The sequence below is a fragment of the Symsagittifera roscoffensis genome, chromosome 3 (genome assembly GCF_963678635.1).
Source record: "Symsagittifera roscoffensis chromosome 3, txSymRosc1.1, whole genome shotgun sequence".
Lineage (NCBI taxonomy): Eukaryota > Metazoa > Xenacoelomorpha > Acoela > Convolutidae > Symsagittifera > Symsagittifera roscoffensis.
The window spans coordinates 17541997-17559187 of record NC_087064.1 but is presented as its reverse complement, the minus strand read 5'-3'; the positions used below and the strand labels follow the sequence as shown (position 1 = coordinate 17559187).

Below are 17191 nucleotides of genomic sequence, written 5' to 3'. Positions count from 1 at the left end.
TGCAAGCCAATAGACAGTTTTGTGAGACGCTCATTTCAGGGGCGGATCTAGGATTTTCTCGAGGGGGGGGGGTTAGGAATCCCTGACTTTCGCTTTTGTCGACTCTTTTTAAGTCCAGCAAATTGATTTATGAGCTCTTAAATCACTATAAAGCCCCATTTTGACCAAATTTTCTGCGCCTCAGGCAATTTTTTTTGAAAAAACGAGCCAAAAAAGGCGTTTTTAAGCACTTTTTCGAAAATGTTGGACAAAAAATCGAGTTTTTTTTTTGGCGCGCGCTCCCCCCTGAAAATTAGTACACTTTGGCGCCAAAAACGTTTTTAGAAAAATTTTAGGGTGAGTCAGCCAAAAAGGGATATCTCTAAATAGTACAAAGGGGGACCTTTTGCGTCGGCAGGGGGTCGAATCCCTGAGAATGCCCCCCCCCCCCCCCCCGAGCTAAATCCGCTGGTGCGTTCGTTTGATAGCAATCATTTTATCCTATTTTAACTTCAACAATCCTATATTTTTACATTTACCTTCATCCTTTAATTTCGAGACGATTTAACCAGAAAATCTGTTTCCTAAAAGCAAGAGTGAAAAAGATGTTAAGAAGAACAGACAGATATCGTCAACGGTGAGCGGGAAAAAATTTTTTGGTCGAAAAAAAACGCTTTTATATTTTTGGTGGCCATAAAATTGGAAAAAAAGTAAGTATATAAACCTGCAAATATTGTCTCATAAACGCAAAAACCAACACTTTTGCACGCTTTCCAACGGTAAATAGTTTTAACTTACAGGATTTAATCCGCGCATGAACAGATTTCGTAGATTTTTTCTATCACAAACTCCAGTTTATGTTTCATTGAAACATTTTTTTTCGCCGGTTTTAGGTCAAATTAACAAAAAACTATATGTTTCAGCTTATTTTTTTTTTAGGATTAAGGAGCGAAACACGTGTAAATTTACTGAACGTCAGCAATAAAGACATGGTTGTGTAATCAGTCACATAATACACCCAGATATAATAGCCAAAACACCAGACACCAAGCTTTAAATTGTGATGCCATTTACACGACCAAAGGTCATACGACTTCACATAGCCCAAAACTTTATTGTTTGATTTAATGCAAAACGATGTTAAAACTCAACCTACTGAAATACATTTTACTGTCAAGAATCTGCTTTCAATAAGTTTATTCCTAGCCCACTTTTTAAATCTTTGAATTTTTAAAAAAAATGTAAGACAAGAAGTTTGTCAGACCCTTAACGAGGTACACTACTCAAAAACGCGTTCTTTCTAAGCGCTACAAAATTCCAGATTAATCACCAAAAAATCGAATGATGCCCAATTTAAAAAAATTAACCAGCCTAATTAATTTTTCTCTTCTGTTAATCGTGATGCAAATTTTTACATATTCGGAAATAAGCTACGCGACTGATATTTATTTTCCGAAATATTAAACAGAATGGATGTTCTCCAAAAATATTGAAGTTAATCGAGTTTTTCTATGCATGAAAAAAAAATACATTTCTTTTCGGCAAGCCAACCAAGCACTGAACCCTCTAAAAGATTCTGAAATACCATGAAAACTAGCGACCCTCTGCAGCTAAAGCTGCCATTGAAAAATTACAACATGAATGATAACAGAAAGAAAGATCTGGAGTGTCTGAATGGATGGCTAACTGGTTAGATGGCTGAACAGATGGATAGCTGATGTATCGATGGATGTCTGGTTTGATTTCTGATGGATGGATCGAGGGAGGGAAGGCTGGCTGGATGTATGCATGGAAGGTTGGCTGATGCATGGTTGGATGGACGGCTGGCTGGATTAATGGATGTATGGATGGCTAGATGGAGGGATGGCTGTACCAATGGCGGATGAAACGATGGATGGCTGGATCGAATGTTGGATGGATACTTGTCTGAAATGACGGTGGGATCAATGGATGTGTAGATGGATGCTGGAGGGACGGACGGATGGATGACTGAATGGAAAGATGGATCAGTGGTTGGTAGCATGTATGAACGATGAAAAGCTAGATGGATAGTGACTTGATGAACTGCTGTATACATGGTTAGATGTTAATGCCTTGATGTATGGATAGTTAGATTGATGGACGATGGATGGAAGGATGAATTGATGCATGGTTGACTGGAAAGACAGATGGCCAGGGGATAGATGGATTGAAAACAAGGTGGTTGGATTGATGGGCGATGGATGTCTGGACTGATGATATATGGCTAGATAGATAAATGGCTTGGCGGATTGACAGATGGCTGGTAAAATGCCTGGATGTAAGAATGGATGTTTGCATGGATGGATGCCCTTTCACTCCCTACCCTGTCTTGCCCTTATTCCCTCTGACCTGCCATGGTTGCCCTACCCAGTCGTGCCCCATCACGCCCGGCTCTGCGCTGCCTTGCATTCCCCTATCCTGCCTTGTCTCTCTGGCACTGTACTAATCCTCCCCTGCCCTGCCTTGCCGCTCCTCTGCATGCCTTGCTTCGCGCTTCTTTACCCTGCCTTGCAGCTCCTCGCCCTGCCCTGCAGCTCCTCGCCCTGCCCTGCCTTGATGTTCCCGCGCTGCGCTACCTTGCCTCCCCTCGCCCTGCCTTGCCCTGCCCGACCTTGCCTTGCGCTGAAATGTTTCTTAAACACTGCAATAGACAATACAGATTAAACGTGCAAAATTTCTCTCAATAGCGTAAACTTAAATCTGAGACATGGTATAGTTTAAACATGGGGAGATAGACAGTCACATTTAATTATATAATACATCATAGATTATTTTTTATCGTCAATCGATTCTCATAAAATTAAATTCTATTCAAGCTATGTAACTTTGAAACTTTTGAACTTACTTTAATCCATGAATCGGCACACGAAATTCAAAATTTTTCTTGACAAACCATCTAAGCGCTGAACCTTTCATAAGACTCCGTGAAATAGTATGAAAAAAAATTCATAGTGAACCGAAGCTCAACAAGTTGAAGCACTTCTCAAAAACTGACGAAGCATGTAATTTTTGAGGTTGCTTCATAGTGGACTCGATGCGCAAAAACCTCAATACAAATATCCATAAAAAGAGTTGCTTGGTTAAATTTATTTTCTTTACTATGCAAGCCATTTTGATATTGAAACTTTGAAAATTATGAAGTTAAATTATTACGTGAATTGTTCGAGCGAACTACTAAGGCAGGTTTTAAAAAGTTTTGAAGCTGCTTTATATAGTAAATCTGCTCACAGTATAACCAGTTGCTCTGAGCAAACTAATTCGGCAAGGAAATTTCCAAAAGCGAGAATTTAAGCTGGGTTGCTGGTTGATCAAGAAAACACAAAATTTACGCAACTGAACAAAAACAAATAACGAATACCAAAAAATAGTTTCGCACAGAAAAACAAAATTGTCAAAAAAGCTTTAGCGATACGTGATAGTTCTTAAAAGCATGATCAGTGAACAAGAGGCGACGCAATACAACACTAACAAAAACACTTTCAATCTTTTTCGCGGATATTCAAAATTTTTATAAAAAAAAGGTCAGAAAATCAAAAAATCGTTTTTTTTCCGAGGGCGATAATTTTTTGTAAATAAAAACGTGTAAAAAACTACTAATGCAGGGGAGCTTACCACTACATGATATCTCCATGAAAACCACCATTTGAGAGGTTAGTTTTCGAGAAAAGTCAAAAAGATTCACAAAAGGGGTCAAAAATTAAAAATTTGACTATTCCGAGGGCCATAAATTTGTGTTAAAAAATTTTGGCACAGCTGCTTATACGATGGAGTTTTTCATTAAAAATCTATTCAATTAAATCAAAAGCTCAGATTTGAGAAGGGGAGTCAAAAATCAAAAATATAGATCAAAAACTCCCTCACTGACTTTTGCGAAGGCTGTCGACAGAAGGTTCAAGTAACAAGAGACTCTAGGGGATTATGTAGGCACACAGAGGAGTAGGCGATATTTCAATTGATACTCTTTTCTTGAAAACCAGTAAAAGTTTCGGAGAAAAGCTAAAATTTGTGCAAAATGTCCTATGAACAAAGTTATTTACGGGAAAAAAATCTTGTATCCGATTGCAACTGTTTTCCTTAACGCAAGAGTAATTGCTTAAATAAGTTGAAGTACAAATTGCAGGAATAAATCTAACATAGGCAGTTGGCAGTTCGAAAACAGTAATGAACGCAAGAAAACAGAAAAAAACTGACGCGTGTGAAAACACTTCAAAATTCGATTTAAAACTTTTTTTGTGACCTTGACACTTTTACTGTTCGATAGTGGAGTTTGCTTTCCGTTTAAGAAACGAAAAAGTCTTAGTCCCTACTACGTTGATTACACTAATACGTTAAAGCAACTACTTGAAAATTGCTTAGAGCAAAAAAACTATTCGTAGATCTGGCAACTAATCCGACACATCTGGCAACTAATTAACCCAGAGCTTCTCACAACGTTTGGAGGGCGAGCGTGGCTTCTAATCCAAACAAAAAAAATAAGTGCAATAAGGCGAAGTGATACAGTCAATAATTCACGTTCATTGTAAGCCAATAGACAGTTTCGTGAGACGCTCATGGGCGGATCAAGGTTTTTCTCGAGGGGGGGGGGATTTTTAAGGAAATTTCGAAAATTATGTCGACTTTTTTTATAAGTCGAGCAAATTGATTTATGAGCTCTCCCAAATAACTATAAAGCCCCATTTTGACCAAATTTTCTGCGCCTCAGGCAATTTTTTTGGAAAAACGAGCCAAAAAAGGCGTTTTTAGGCACTTTTGGGAAAACTTTGGCCGAAAAATCGCGTTTTTTTTGGCGTGCGCTCCCCCCTCAGACTGAGTACACTTTGGCGCCAAAGACATTTTTAGAAAAATTTCAGGGTCAGTTAGCCAAAAAGGGATATCTCTAAATAGTACAAAGGGGGACCTTTTGCGTCGGCAGGGGGGTCGAATCCCTGAGAATGCCCCGCCCCCTGCGCTAAATCCGCTGGTGCGTTCGTTTGATAGCAATCATTTTATCCTATTTTAACTTCAACAATCCTATATTTTTATATTTACCTTCATCCTTTAATTTCGAGACGATTTAACCAGAAAATCTGTTTCCTAAAAGCAAGAGTGAAAAAGATGTAATGAAGAACAGACAGATATCGTCAACGGTGAGCGGGAAAAAATTTTTTGGTCGAAAAAAAAAAGCTTTTATATTTTTGGTGGCCATAAAATTGGAAAAAAAGTAAGTATATAAACCTGCAAATATTGTCTCATAAACGCAAAAACCAACACTTTTGCACGCTTTCCAACGGTAAATAGTTTTAACTTACAGGGTTTAATCCGCGCATGAACAGATTTCGTAGATTTTTTCTATCACAAACTCCAGTTTATGTTTCATTGAAACATTTTTTCGCTGTTTTTAGGTCAAATTAACACAAAACTATATGTTTTAGCTTATTTTTATTTAGGATTAAGGAGCGAAACACGTTTAAATTTACTGAACGTCAGCAATAAAGACATGGTTGTGTAATCAGTCACATAATACACCCAGATATAATAGCCAAAACACCAGACACCAAGCTTTAAATTGTGATGCGATTTACACGACCAAAGGTCATACGACTTCACATAGCCCAAAACTTTATTGTTTGATTAAATGCAAAACGATGTTAAAATTGAACCTACTGAAATACATTTTACTGTCAAGAATCTGCTTTCAATAAGTTTATTCCTAGCCCACTTTTTAAATCTTTGAATTTGAAAAATGTAAGACAAGAAATCTGTCAGACCCCTAACGAGGTACACTACTCAAAAGCGCGTTCTTTCTAAGCGGTACAAAATTCCAGATTAATCACCAAAAAATCGAATGATGCCCAATTTAAAAAAAATTAACCAGCCTAATTAATTTTTCTCTTCTGTTAATCGTGATGCAAATTTTTACATATTCGGAAATAAGCTACGCGACTGATATTTATTTTCCGAAATATTAAACAGAATGGATGTTCTCCCAAAATATTGAAGTTAATCGAGTTTTTCTATGCATGAAAAAAAATACATTTCTTTTTGGCAAGCCAACCAAGCACTGAACCCTCTAAAAGATTCTGAAATACCATGAAAACTAGCGACCCTCTGCAGCTAAAGCTGCCATTGAAAAATTACAACATGAATGATAACAGAAATAAAGATCTGGAGTGTCTGAATGGATGGCTAACTGGTTAGATGGCTGAACAGACGGATAGCTGATGTATCGATGGATGTCTGGTTTGATTTCTGATGGATGGATCGAGGGAGGGAAGGCTGGCTGGATGTATGCATGGAAGGCTGGCTGATGCATGGTTGGATGGACGGCTGGCTGGATTAATGGATGTATGGATGGCTAGATGGAGGGATGGCTGTACCAATGGCGGATGAAACAATGGATGGCTGGATCGAATGTTGGATGGATATTTGTCTGAAATGACGGTGGGATCAATGGATGTGTAGATGGATGCTGGAGGGACGGACGGATGGATGACTGAATGGAAAGATGGATCAATGGTTGGTAGCATGTATGAACGATGAAAAGCTAGATGGATAGTGACTTGATGAACTGCTGTATACATGGTTAGATGTTAATGCCTTGATGTATGGATAGTTAGATTGATGGACGATGGATGGAAGGATGAATTGATGCATGGCTGACTGGAAAGACAGATGGCCAGGGGATCGATGGATTGAAAACAAGGTGGTTGGATTGATGGGCGATGGATGTCTGGACGGATGATATATGGCTAGATAGGTAAATGGCTTGGCGGATTGACAGATGGCTGATAAAATGCCTGAATGTAAGAATGGATGTTTGCATGGATGGATGGGTGGAATGCTGGTTGGACATATAAATTGACGGTTGGAAGAGTTGATGAAGGAATGATGATTTGATGAATGGCTGGATGAACACCGGTGTGGATGAAAGGTTAAATGGATAGATGGTTAGATAAACGGCTGGATGGACGAATGGTTTAATTGATGGATGGATAGGTAGGTGGCTGGATGAATGGGCGTTAGTATATTTGTTCAGGGTAACCACTTGATTAGCAAACTGGTGTTTGATAAACTTATAGCATTTTCTAAAACTGTTGCTTAACTGTAGCAATCCGTAACTTGTAAGCAATCAAATCTAAAAACCGGATCTACTCAAAATCATTCTTTTACAAGAGGCGTAGAAATTACCCAATAGGTTATCCAAATTATCAGAATACAACTGATAAGTTACACTTCTCGAAAAACAAAAACCATAAATCACCCGCATAGATTTGCATCTAATGAAAAAAAGTGAGCTAATTTTGGCTTTGGTTACTAATGGAAGCTAATTTTTTTTTTAAATCTTTTAACTCTTTATTTTTTCACGACTAATTTTGGCCTTGGTTATTAATGGAAGCTAAATTTTTTTTTAAAATCAATTAACTCTTATTTTTTCACTAGATGCAAACCTATGTATGTGATTTATGGCTTTTTTGTTTTCCAAGTAGTACTGTATAGAAGGTAGTATTTGTCCCACACAGGATGGGGGTAAATTGTTTACAGACTTCCTCAAGGTTTAATTCGTGATAAGCACAATATAATAAGGGTCGAATTATATAGTTTGTACCAAAAAGTGGGAATTGTCCAGAAGATCCAAAAATTCTGGATCAGCCCGAAGTCTGAGACATGGCGATACCTTGACGTGAATTCTTAGCTAAGCAGAGAAGAAAAAACAACTCACGGACAATATTAAATTTTCACAAGAAACATTTACACTTGATCAATAGGCACGTGTACATAGAAAACTCTGAGAAATCGAAATCAAAATAAAATCATCATTCTAAAACTGACTACCGTAATTGAGAAAATAAAATGCTGATTTGTACATTGAAATATTGGATAATTCATCGCATTTTGACTAACTTTGGACATTATAACTCTCTACGTTATGTGTGATTGGCACTAACCAATAACCGGCAAAAAACGAACTTTCAAGACTGTCAGAACTAGTAATGTCAAGAACTGGCAATGTCAACTCATTATATGAATGCCATAAATGGTTCGTATGAAGAATGCTTGACTGTCCAAAGTTGATAGTTCATAACTAACGAGCTATAAGAAGAAAGGACAAATTTACATTACGGAATTTCTATATAAAGAAAAGAAAGAGCGGACCCAGAACAGAGGCCTAAAGACAGGAAGAAAGTGAGCACTGCCCCCGCTTGCTCCTGCAAGTGAGCACTGGGTCCAACATATCTAGCACCGTACATGAAACATATCGACGCTAGATACCCATTTGAAAAGGCTAGCAGTATGTTAAACAAAATCACCAAATACTCGCTCTCGAACCAAACCGGAAAATAGTGGTTTCGAGGCTGGTAGTTTGTAAACAAATAGATGAACAAAAAACTACATCTAATAATTGACAATGCAACTATGAATGAAGTTCTTGAAGGCAGTTTGATAAAACCGGCCGCCACTCGGCCAACGAAGTCAAATAGGTTGTACAACAGAAACACTGTCACCGGATACCAATAACGTCCTTTATCGGGCTCTATATGCACCATATAATTCGGGAAGATTACCAGAGTAACAAGAAACACGAGAGCTAGCGAGAGTCCACAAGGTAATGTCTTCTTGAACACGTGATATGTTTCTCCGAGCATGATTGAAACGGAGGCGAAATGGTCTGCACTTCTGGAAACCTCTGGGGTTGTGACCCTAGACTGGGCTAAGAGATAAGAAGGGTGGTTTAATAGGAGTATTGAGAGAACGAGAAGAATGACTAGAAATGCCTCTGCCACCAGAAAGTAGAGAAGTGCGCTGTTTTCTGTGTCCTCGAAGATGGCCAAGCAGAGTATCTGTGCTACTGCAGAGAAGATGCCCGCAAATGCCTGTCCAGCCATTGCTTAAGCAGTAAAAAAAACTATATTGTAATCCCTTGCAAGACGTAATAGCATTAGATTTTAAAATTTTCGAGCAAAACAGCGATGTGCGAGAACCTAACCATTGTTATATAAAAATTTATCAAAAAACGAAAGGACGTAAAGCCTAACTCAAATCTACCGTTGAAGATATCAGGTAAATGTGAAATGGACCCACCAGCTTGTGTGTACTTCAGAGATATCACTCCAGCTATGCCCATAGATGTACTCTGAAGAAGGGCGGACACTACATTCAAGGCCACTATGTTGGCGATGGTGGCTGCGAAGAACTCAGTCTGCCAGCCATTCGTGTCCAGTTTCACCATGACGAGAGAGGGAATGAAGCACAGCATGGCCCCAACTACGGATCCAATCAGGCGGAGGGAGCTGCCCATGCATTTCACCAAGAGCGTCGTGCCTTAAATCCAGAAAAATGTCTACTCTCAGTTAAGAACCGACTAGCTTGTTTTTCACTATTAACTTATTATTAACCGATTGTGCATTTTTCAGTACTTATTAACGAGTATTACGATCATAAACTTGATAACAAACTCTTCTTGCGATCAATCCTAATCATAAAACTGTGAAAATAAAATCTTATTTTTATTGGTTGCTTTAGAGCGAATCTTTCAGGATCGAATGATTGAAAGTTGTATTGCCCAATAAAAAACATTAACTAAGACAAGTTTTCGAGTTTAAAGGCTTATTGTTCTCATTGAAAACGGGGAGGAACTTTGTATTCGGGCCCATAATAATCATCGGACAAGTCCGAGAGATAAATCATGTTAAAACCCTTTCCGTCGTGATTCGAACAACATAAAAATGTTTTCAAAAAATGGTCCCAATGATAGAGAAAATCCGGTTAGATTTTTAGTCTTATTTCGAGCGAAAAAATTGAGCGAGCAGGCTTATAATGGGCTTTTTTTATAGAAGAAGGATAAGCCGTGATATTCTAAATAAGCACCGAAAAGTTATATTTACTCCTGTAAAGTTAGTTTTTAAGGTTATTTAGCGCCATTTGGGAAACAAAAATTTGAAAACTGGCCAAAATAAAAAGATTGTTTTTTTTTTGGATTTTTATGATTTTTTCAAGTCATTTTCCGACAGTAACTGTTGTCCATCTTGCCTTTTTTTAACTAAAAGTGTCTAATATGCCTAAACTTTAAGCTTTCGTTCAGATTTTTTTATACCACGCACAAAAAACGACAATTTGAAAAAAAAGATTGCAGTGCAGTTTTTTTAAGAATATGGTCGGAACATTCTATGCTACTAGCACAGCAACCGGCTATCCTTATGATTAGATTGTTTATAATTCCGTCCGTTTTCCATGAGGGCAGACCCCGTTGTTTGATCTAATGGCGTCAATGATATTAATTCTTCTATTGATACTCACCTAATACCATGATGAGAAGCGAGGAGGTAGAAAATGTGGTGAAGTAACTCTCAAACTGCTTCTGCAATTTACTCTCATAATCATCGTCGTCGTCATCTCCATAGTCCGAGACTAAAAAAAAACAAGACCTATATTATACAACATCATTCCAAAAACATGATTTATTCCAAACTTTTCTCTACCTTTCTCCAGTATAAATAGAGTGCCAGATAAGCTTTTTCAAACACTAAACGGAGTTTGAAAAATACGTAGGCAAAAATTTAATTTCGGTGTTTAAAAACATGCGTCGTTCGCTGAGCCTGATTCCTTCAATTGCAACGGAAATATTTTAAAAAAATTAATACTATGTACTAAGCGAAACGAGGATATATGCCAAACGAGGAAATATGCCAAACGAGGAAATATGATGCGCATCCTAAAACTTCGATAACAGCGCAAATCACAGCTGGATACATGTTAAAAACATTTCAAATCTTTCACATCTATACAAGATCAAGGGGTCTCGACAAACTTCGACACCTCCTGTCCGACCGGATCGATGAAACAAAATTAAAGAAGCCCAGGAATAAAAGGGATCAAGTTAACAATTTGCTACTTCGGGGAGCACGATAACTTGATTTTAAGTTTGAGCTTCAGTTTGACATTCAGCGCTAAGTTAACTAAACTCATATCTTCGTCTGTTAGGTGTGGGATATGACCTTGAACTAATAGAAGAACCACAAAAGCTGTTGATGCTCACCAGAATAGAGAGCTCGATATTGAGTGGTGACTGTAGTTGTGCTATTTGAAGATATGTCTCTGAGTTTGTAGTTGAAGTACTCAGTGGCGTTGATGAACATGTTGTATGGCAAGAGAGAGCCCATGCCCACTAAACAAACCAAGTCACATGCCATAACTAAAGTGAAGTTAAAGGTGCTGAAGGTGACTACAGCATTTAATGTTCAGATCACAGTTCTTTTCCTGAATTCTTGCTCCGGACACCTAATTAATGTACCTGAAAGACGACTTTGATCCCAAAATGATATTTCATAAAAATGATACCTCATTTGTCAGAAAATCAGGTCTAATATTGTTTGCTATTCAGACTCAATTTAAGAATTTTCGCTAGGGGAGTGGCTTTAAAAGGAGTAGTCTCTCAAAGTGATTTCACTTATTAACCGTTATGTAAAATTATCTGCCGTTGTAGAAAATTTTTTTTTCTGCCAAAATTTCATGCAGTTTTCTTGAATGACTTTCAATTTGGAGAAAAAATGTTGAAAAACACAATCCCTAAAACTGAGTAAACAGTCAAAGCCATTTACTGAGCGGCAACCAAACCAACGAAACTTGGGTAGGCGCCAGTTGAGCCGAAAACAAAATTGAGCTATGAAGTTTTTACGCCTCGCCCTCCTCAAACACAGCAACGAAAAAACACCTGCTTACACTTGCGGTATAGCACAGACTTTAAAAAAACACGAAACGTCGACGAACAAAGAATAATAATGTTGAAAAAATTATGCCTACTAAATTTTTCATGTCTCGATAAAGTTTATTCTAGGCAAACATGCCAAGCAAAACATTTGAATATTAAATCAGCCATGAAAAAAAAAACGGAACGGCAACACAGACGACCAACTTTGAGCCGACAAAAAACTACTTTTGTAAAAAAAGTTTTGAGCCCGCCCTGAAACTACAATGAGCAACAATTGCAACTATAATTAAAACTGCTTACAGCACAAGTAAAATCCGTGATCTGTCAACTTAGGCGAAAAAAACTTAAGCAGACAAAAGAAAGTCCGAGAGTTCAATTGTTACCGGAAACAATTTTCAATTTCATACACTGAAAAAACAAGGTCCGATCGGGACTCGAACCCCTGGACTTAGGGTGCAAAAGCGACCACGTTACCTTCAGGTCAAGTGAAAAGGAACCTGGATGTCGTTAAATTTCAAAAAAAAACAAAGAAGTGAAACTGAACTTCGAACAATTTGCGATAGAAAAATGAAGGACTGTGATCAAAATCAAATGAAAAGAAAAATCGAAAACTGAAAAAAACTTCCAAAATTGTTTGTAATCTTATTTGTATCGAAAAAACGCAATTTCAATAATACTCATAAAAGACAAGAAAGCGTATTATCGAACTAATTTAGAAAATAACTGAGTCCGGAAACGTATCAATATTATCTGGAAATGAAATTAAATTTGATAGAACTTTTTAATTGACAACGAAAAAATTGAGAAGTTATTTCGTTACAATTTTGTATCACATTGAAACTACTTTAAAATTAAAGAATACAACAAGTTATTCAGGAAAAGTAGCAGACAGCCACTCGAGTGGAAAGAGTGAAACAACAAATGCGTTTAGCAAATTTGAACAACATTACCGAAAATTTTGAGTTGATTCAAATCTGATTTGATAGGAGTTCAGGCCAGCTTGGTCTTCATTTTTAAAATGAAATGGCTACCTTCTAGAAACCAATGAGAAAAAAAATCAATTGTCAAGAAAAAAAATTCAGAATGAAAAATGTGTGCAAAAAAACTGATCGGGCCACAAAAAAAAACATCAAAGTTTGAATCATCTTTGTTACTTGAACTGAGAAAAAAAAACGAAACAAAAATTCAAAAAAGTATCAACAAATGTTTATCAACTTTTCCCCCTTTTTTACGAGTCTGGAACGTTGATATAGTTTTTTTTCTCAAAATTCATATTAAAAATCAATCACTCCAACATAAAACCAAAGAAAAAAAATAATAAAACAATCGGAAAATAAGCCGACGAAACTAAAGCCGAGCTCTTCCAGTGCCGAAATTCTATTATAAGCTTCGACACAGAAAAAAAATCTCTCAAAACTCTTAACGGGAACCCAAAGCCCATACCTAAATTGCAACCCACTACACACTGGACATACCTGTTATTGAAATGATTACCTTTTTCTCCATTCTCTGAACAAAGTTCTTTACGGGAAAAAAGTCTAGCACCCGATTTCAATACCCTTGCTTATCACAAGGGTAATATAGGGAGTAAATGAGTGAGGCCAGGATCCAGGAGGTGAATCATGTGAACAAAAATATTTACGGGAAAACATTCCAGTACTCGATTGCAATACCCTTGCTTACTCAAGGAAAAGCAAGAAAAGAACAAGAAGGATTAATACGAAAAGTTGTTTACGGAAAAAAGTCTAGTTCCTGATTAAAGATACTTGCTCGCGCAAGCGTAATAAAATGATTTAAAAAAACTATGGAATAAGATTTGGTAAAAATACAAATTACAAAACGTCTACAGTAAATCCTTTAAACAATGAGCTAGAAAAACTATCTGACAAAATGAGTCCACAATTCAAGTTTTCAAAGAAAAAAAAATCAATTTTCATTTAGAAAAAAAAAACACAAACTCCGGAAAAAACTCAAATTCCATACATATCGAGAAAAAACAAGGTCAGACCGAGACTCACACTCCAATTCTAAGAATCCAAAACAATGCATCTTAACACTAGACCGAGTGGGAAGGGATGAAAGGAACTGATTCATAATAAAGCAAAATAAATTTCTTACAGATTGAAAAAAACTCGTTTAAAAAAAAATCTTTTTCCCACTTCCAATTTACTTGCTCTTGCAACTAAACTCATGCATCCAACACAGAAACAAAGCTGCGCTTCACAAACACTAGCGAGAACACGACCAGAAGCAGCTCTGAAAAGAGCAATAAGAAGAAATAAGCCTCGAATTTGTAAAAAAAAATCGGCTACGTCTCGGATTCGATCTGCAACCTCGAGATTAAGAGTCTCACACACTACCCACTCAGCCACGGAAGCTTAATATACGGCAAACACCAGTCACTACAAAAGCAGAGAACATATGCTATGCAATTTCCAATGCTACAGTGAAATTTCCAAATAAGTGAACACTTTTATTTGCGAGCTAGGTTAGAAAAAAAGAAGGCTCATACAAAAACACTACCGCTCGCAAGCTCGCTAGTTTAAATATGATCCTGATTAATCTGGCTCAATTAAAAAAAGTGACAACAACAAAAAACATTTCCAAAATTTCACATCAAAATTATACAACGTCAACATTTAACAACAAAGCAAAAAATGCGTATCAGCTAGCTCAAGTTGCAAAAACAACTTTGCTCTCGAGATATTTGCTTTGAATAATTTATAGCTATTCACAATTGAATAGCTAGAAATTATTCATAGGGCAAAAGCACTTCGCATTTAACACACGCGTCAAAAACTAACTTTTTTTTTCAGGTAATTTTTTGAGTGAATTTACCTAACTTTTGTTTTAATAGTTCAAAAGCTGAGCATTAACACTTCAACAAAAACTAAAGAAACACTAGAAAGTTGCATTACATATATTATTGAATAAGGTTTAATTTTGCACGCAAATTTGTTTTCGAAAACTTTTGTGTGGACCTAAAGTTCATCGTTAGCCAAAAAAAAACGGTTTGAATTTAGGAATTCAATATTATCATCAATCAGTTGGTAATTAATTTTCCTCAAAATGGAATGGAATTTCTTTGATACGCTTTTTTTAAAAAAACATAAATTTTTGAGCTATGTCTAAAAAATTGCTTCAGATACACTTAACAGGTCTCGCGAGTTGACAATGAGGTTATAATATCTTATTCAATAGTAAGAAACTGGCAAAAAAGCATTTTGAAAAAGCTAAAACATTTGGATAAAAGTTGAAAAACCGGCCGACAACTGAGCAGACCAAATCTGTTCAATATGTATTACGTCAAAAAAATCGCTTTTTTGGCGATCGCTCCCCTCTCAAAATTAGTATATATTGGCGCCTACGGCACCTTCAGAAAAATTTTAGGGTCCGTCAGCCAAAAAATGGATGTCTCAAAATAGTACAAAATGGGGGACCCTTTGGGTCGGCAGTAGGTCGAATCGCTGAGGAGTGGGGAGCGTCTGCCCCCCGCCCCTTCCCCCTCCTAAGTCCGTCCCTGACCTCAAGTATATATATTCCTCACTCTCTTCAAAAGTCGGAACAAAAACTTGGCAACTAAACATATTGCCGATTAACAAAGAAAAACCTGGTTAGAAACAGACCCAGTTGATGAATGATTTTTTTCCATATTAATTGCAATCTGTCCCCCTAGTTAGGACACATCACGTTTTTTGTCAATTATCAAGGAATGTAGTAATTTTAGAGCAGGATCAAAAGGTAAGTTTCGTACGGTAAAACTATTCGAAGTTCCGAAACAGCAGGCAACGTTCAACTTACTCAATAAAAACGTGATGTAAATCAGATTGAGTTTCCCACTGCTGCTGTTGTCATCCACACTGCTCTCCAGGAGCAAATTTGGACAGTCTGAGAACGTTTCTCTTCTGGACACATTAGTGCCTGGATAGAGGGGGGACCCCTCGTCTCCAGTATCTACACTGATGGTGTCACTCGGACTATCATCACTCGTGTCCATGACGAGAGATGTTTATTCGTGAGACGCTAAAGCAGCCGTGCCTTGAAATTTAAGAAATAAAAAACGTAAAGCTAAGAATCGTCAAAAACCAATATTATGATTAATGATGGATCAATTCACTTCAAATATGTATGTAAGTCCGTAGTTTCACAAATAAAGGCAAATTGAAATATTTTAACAGTTATCGGATAATCTTGTTTAAAAAATCAAGTTAAGAGGAGTAAACAACAGAACTGGATTGAATGCATTGTGATCGACAAAGATCAACGATAATGGGAGTCTTTTAGGATGCGTAATCAGCAAACTTTGTTCAATCAATTTCAAATGATGGATCATCACGACAAAAAAAACTCAATTTGATGTCACTATTACAATCCATCAAAATCTGAGACCAATTGTAAGAAGCAAAGCTATTTGTCTGAACATAAATATCATCTATGTGAGAAGTTTCTCAAAACCAGAACCAGTTTCGGACATTCCGTCCAGGAATTTCATCAGTTGACGTTCGAAAGTCGTCAAGTTTGTAATTTGACAATTTAATATTGGAAACTGCACTATTTGAGAGCAAATCAGGTTTAGTATTGAATATGCACTCTAGAATCTACACCTAGATTGAATCACCTATTTTACTTTGATACTTGATTGGATTGGATTTGCAGGCGTGTTGCTTGGATAAAGTCATACTTTCACTCGTAGTCGCCATATAGTAACTTTTGAAATCCGAGTCATTGAATTGTGAACATACGTTGGATTCCGTCAGTAAGTAGTTGTTAATAATAAATTGATTTGATCATTGTTTAAAACTACTTTGTAGCTTGGACACAGGCTCAGACTCATTTTGATGAGTCCTAGCAGCCATTCCAAGACCAATCAAAACAAACTAAACTGAAACGCAAAACCAATAATGATATTATATTCAAACTAATGAATCTGCCAAACGGTTCAAATATTTGAGACCTGACATATATTAGAGGTAAAATTAAACGCAGAATCCAAAATTCTACGTCACAAACAATTTGAATTGTTAGCAATTAATTAGTCTACTAAGCGCCAAAATAAACTACGATTTGATCTTGAGGCGAGAGAAGTCAGCCTTGACTATCGGATATTTGGTATCAGATAAAATCTTAAATATTAAATTTATTGCTATGATGATGGAGCTTCGGGTTATTTGGGTGTTTTTTCCTTGATCAATCTAGGTGCCACAAACAAACAACAGATGAGGTCGAGTAAAAAATTGCATAATTAGGCCTTCTCTGCCGTAATTTGAGCTGCAATTCATATAACTTAGAGTTGTAATCAGTAGCAGATTTATGGGCGCGGACGTTCCCCCTTGCCTTAGGGACTCGACCCTCTGTCCAAAGCCCTCCTTTGTACTATTTTGAGATAATTATTTTTCACTTACTGACCTTAAAAAATTTTTAAAGGTGCCTTGGGCGCCAATATTTACTAAATTTCAGGGAGCGCGCGCCAAAAAACGCTTTTTTTGGTCAAAATGTTCCAAATAG

At 37.0% G+C, this 17191-nt stretch overlaps 2 protein-coding genes across 10 annotated transcripts in view; both read right to left on the bottom strand.

Annotated features, from left to right (window-relative positions):
* The window catches only part of LOC134842725 (receptor tyrosine-protein kinase erbB-2-like), a 284936-nt gene that overhangs the window by 196774 nt on the left and 70971 nt on the right, over positions 1-17191 (bottom strand). The gene's annotated exons all lie outside the window — the stretch shown is intronic.
* Positions 7696-16564, bottom strand: LOC134842278 (equilibrative nucleoside transporter 3-like). 2 transcript variants are annotated; one of them, XM_063858549.1, is made up of 6 exons: positions 16305-16564; positions 15488-15709; positions 11015-11143; positions 10276-10386; positions 9061-9300; positions 7696-8866 (listed from the first exon to the last, which is right to left on the bottom strand). In XM_063858549.1, the coding sequence occupies exons 2-6, from the start codon at positions 15681-15683 to the stop codon at positions 8097-8099; spliced, it is 1446 nt and encodes a 481-aa protein (XP_063714619.1). In that variant the 5' UTR covers positions 15684-15709; positions 16305-16564; the 3' UTR covers positions 7696-8096. The 2 variants fall into 2 exon arrangements, with proteins under 2 accessions (XP_063714619.1, XP_063714618.1); XM_063858548.1 differs by having other exon boundaries at positions 15488-16564.

Excerpts from the sequence above, each read along its gene's own strand:
- LOC134842278 (XM_063858548.1), bottom strand. The coding sequence starts at position 15,683 with ATGGACACGAGTGATGATAGTCCGAGTGACACCATCAGTGTAGATACT. Across the intron at positions 10,387-11,014 it reads ATATCGAGCTCTCTATTCTG|TCTCGGACTATGGAGATGAC; the intron begins GTGAGCATCAAC and ends GTTTTTTTTTAG. Across the intron at positions 9,301-10,275 it reads GCTTCTCATCATGGTATTAG|GCACGACGCTCTTGGTGAAA; the intron begins GTGAGTATCAAT and ends TCTGGATTTAAG.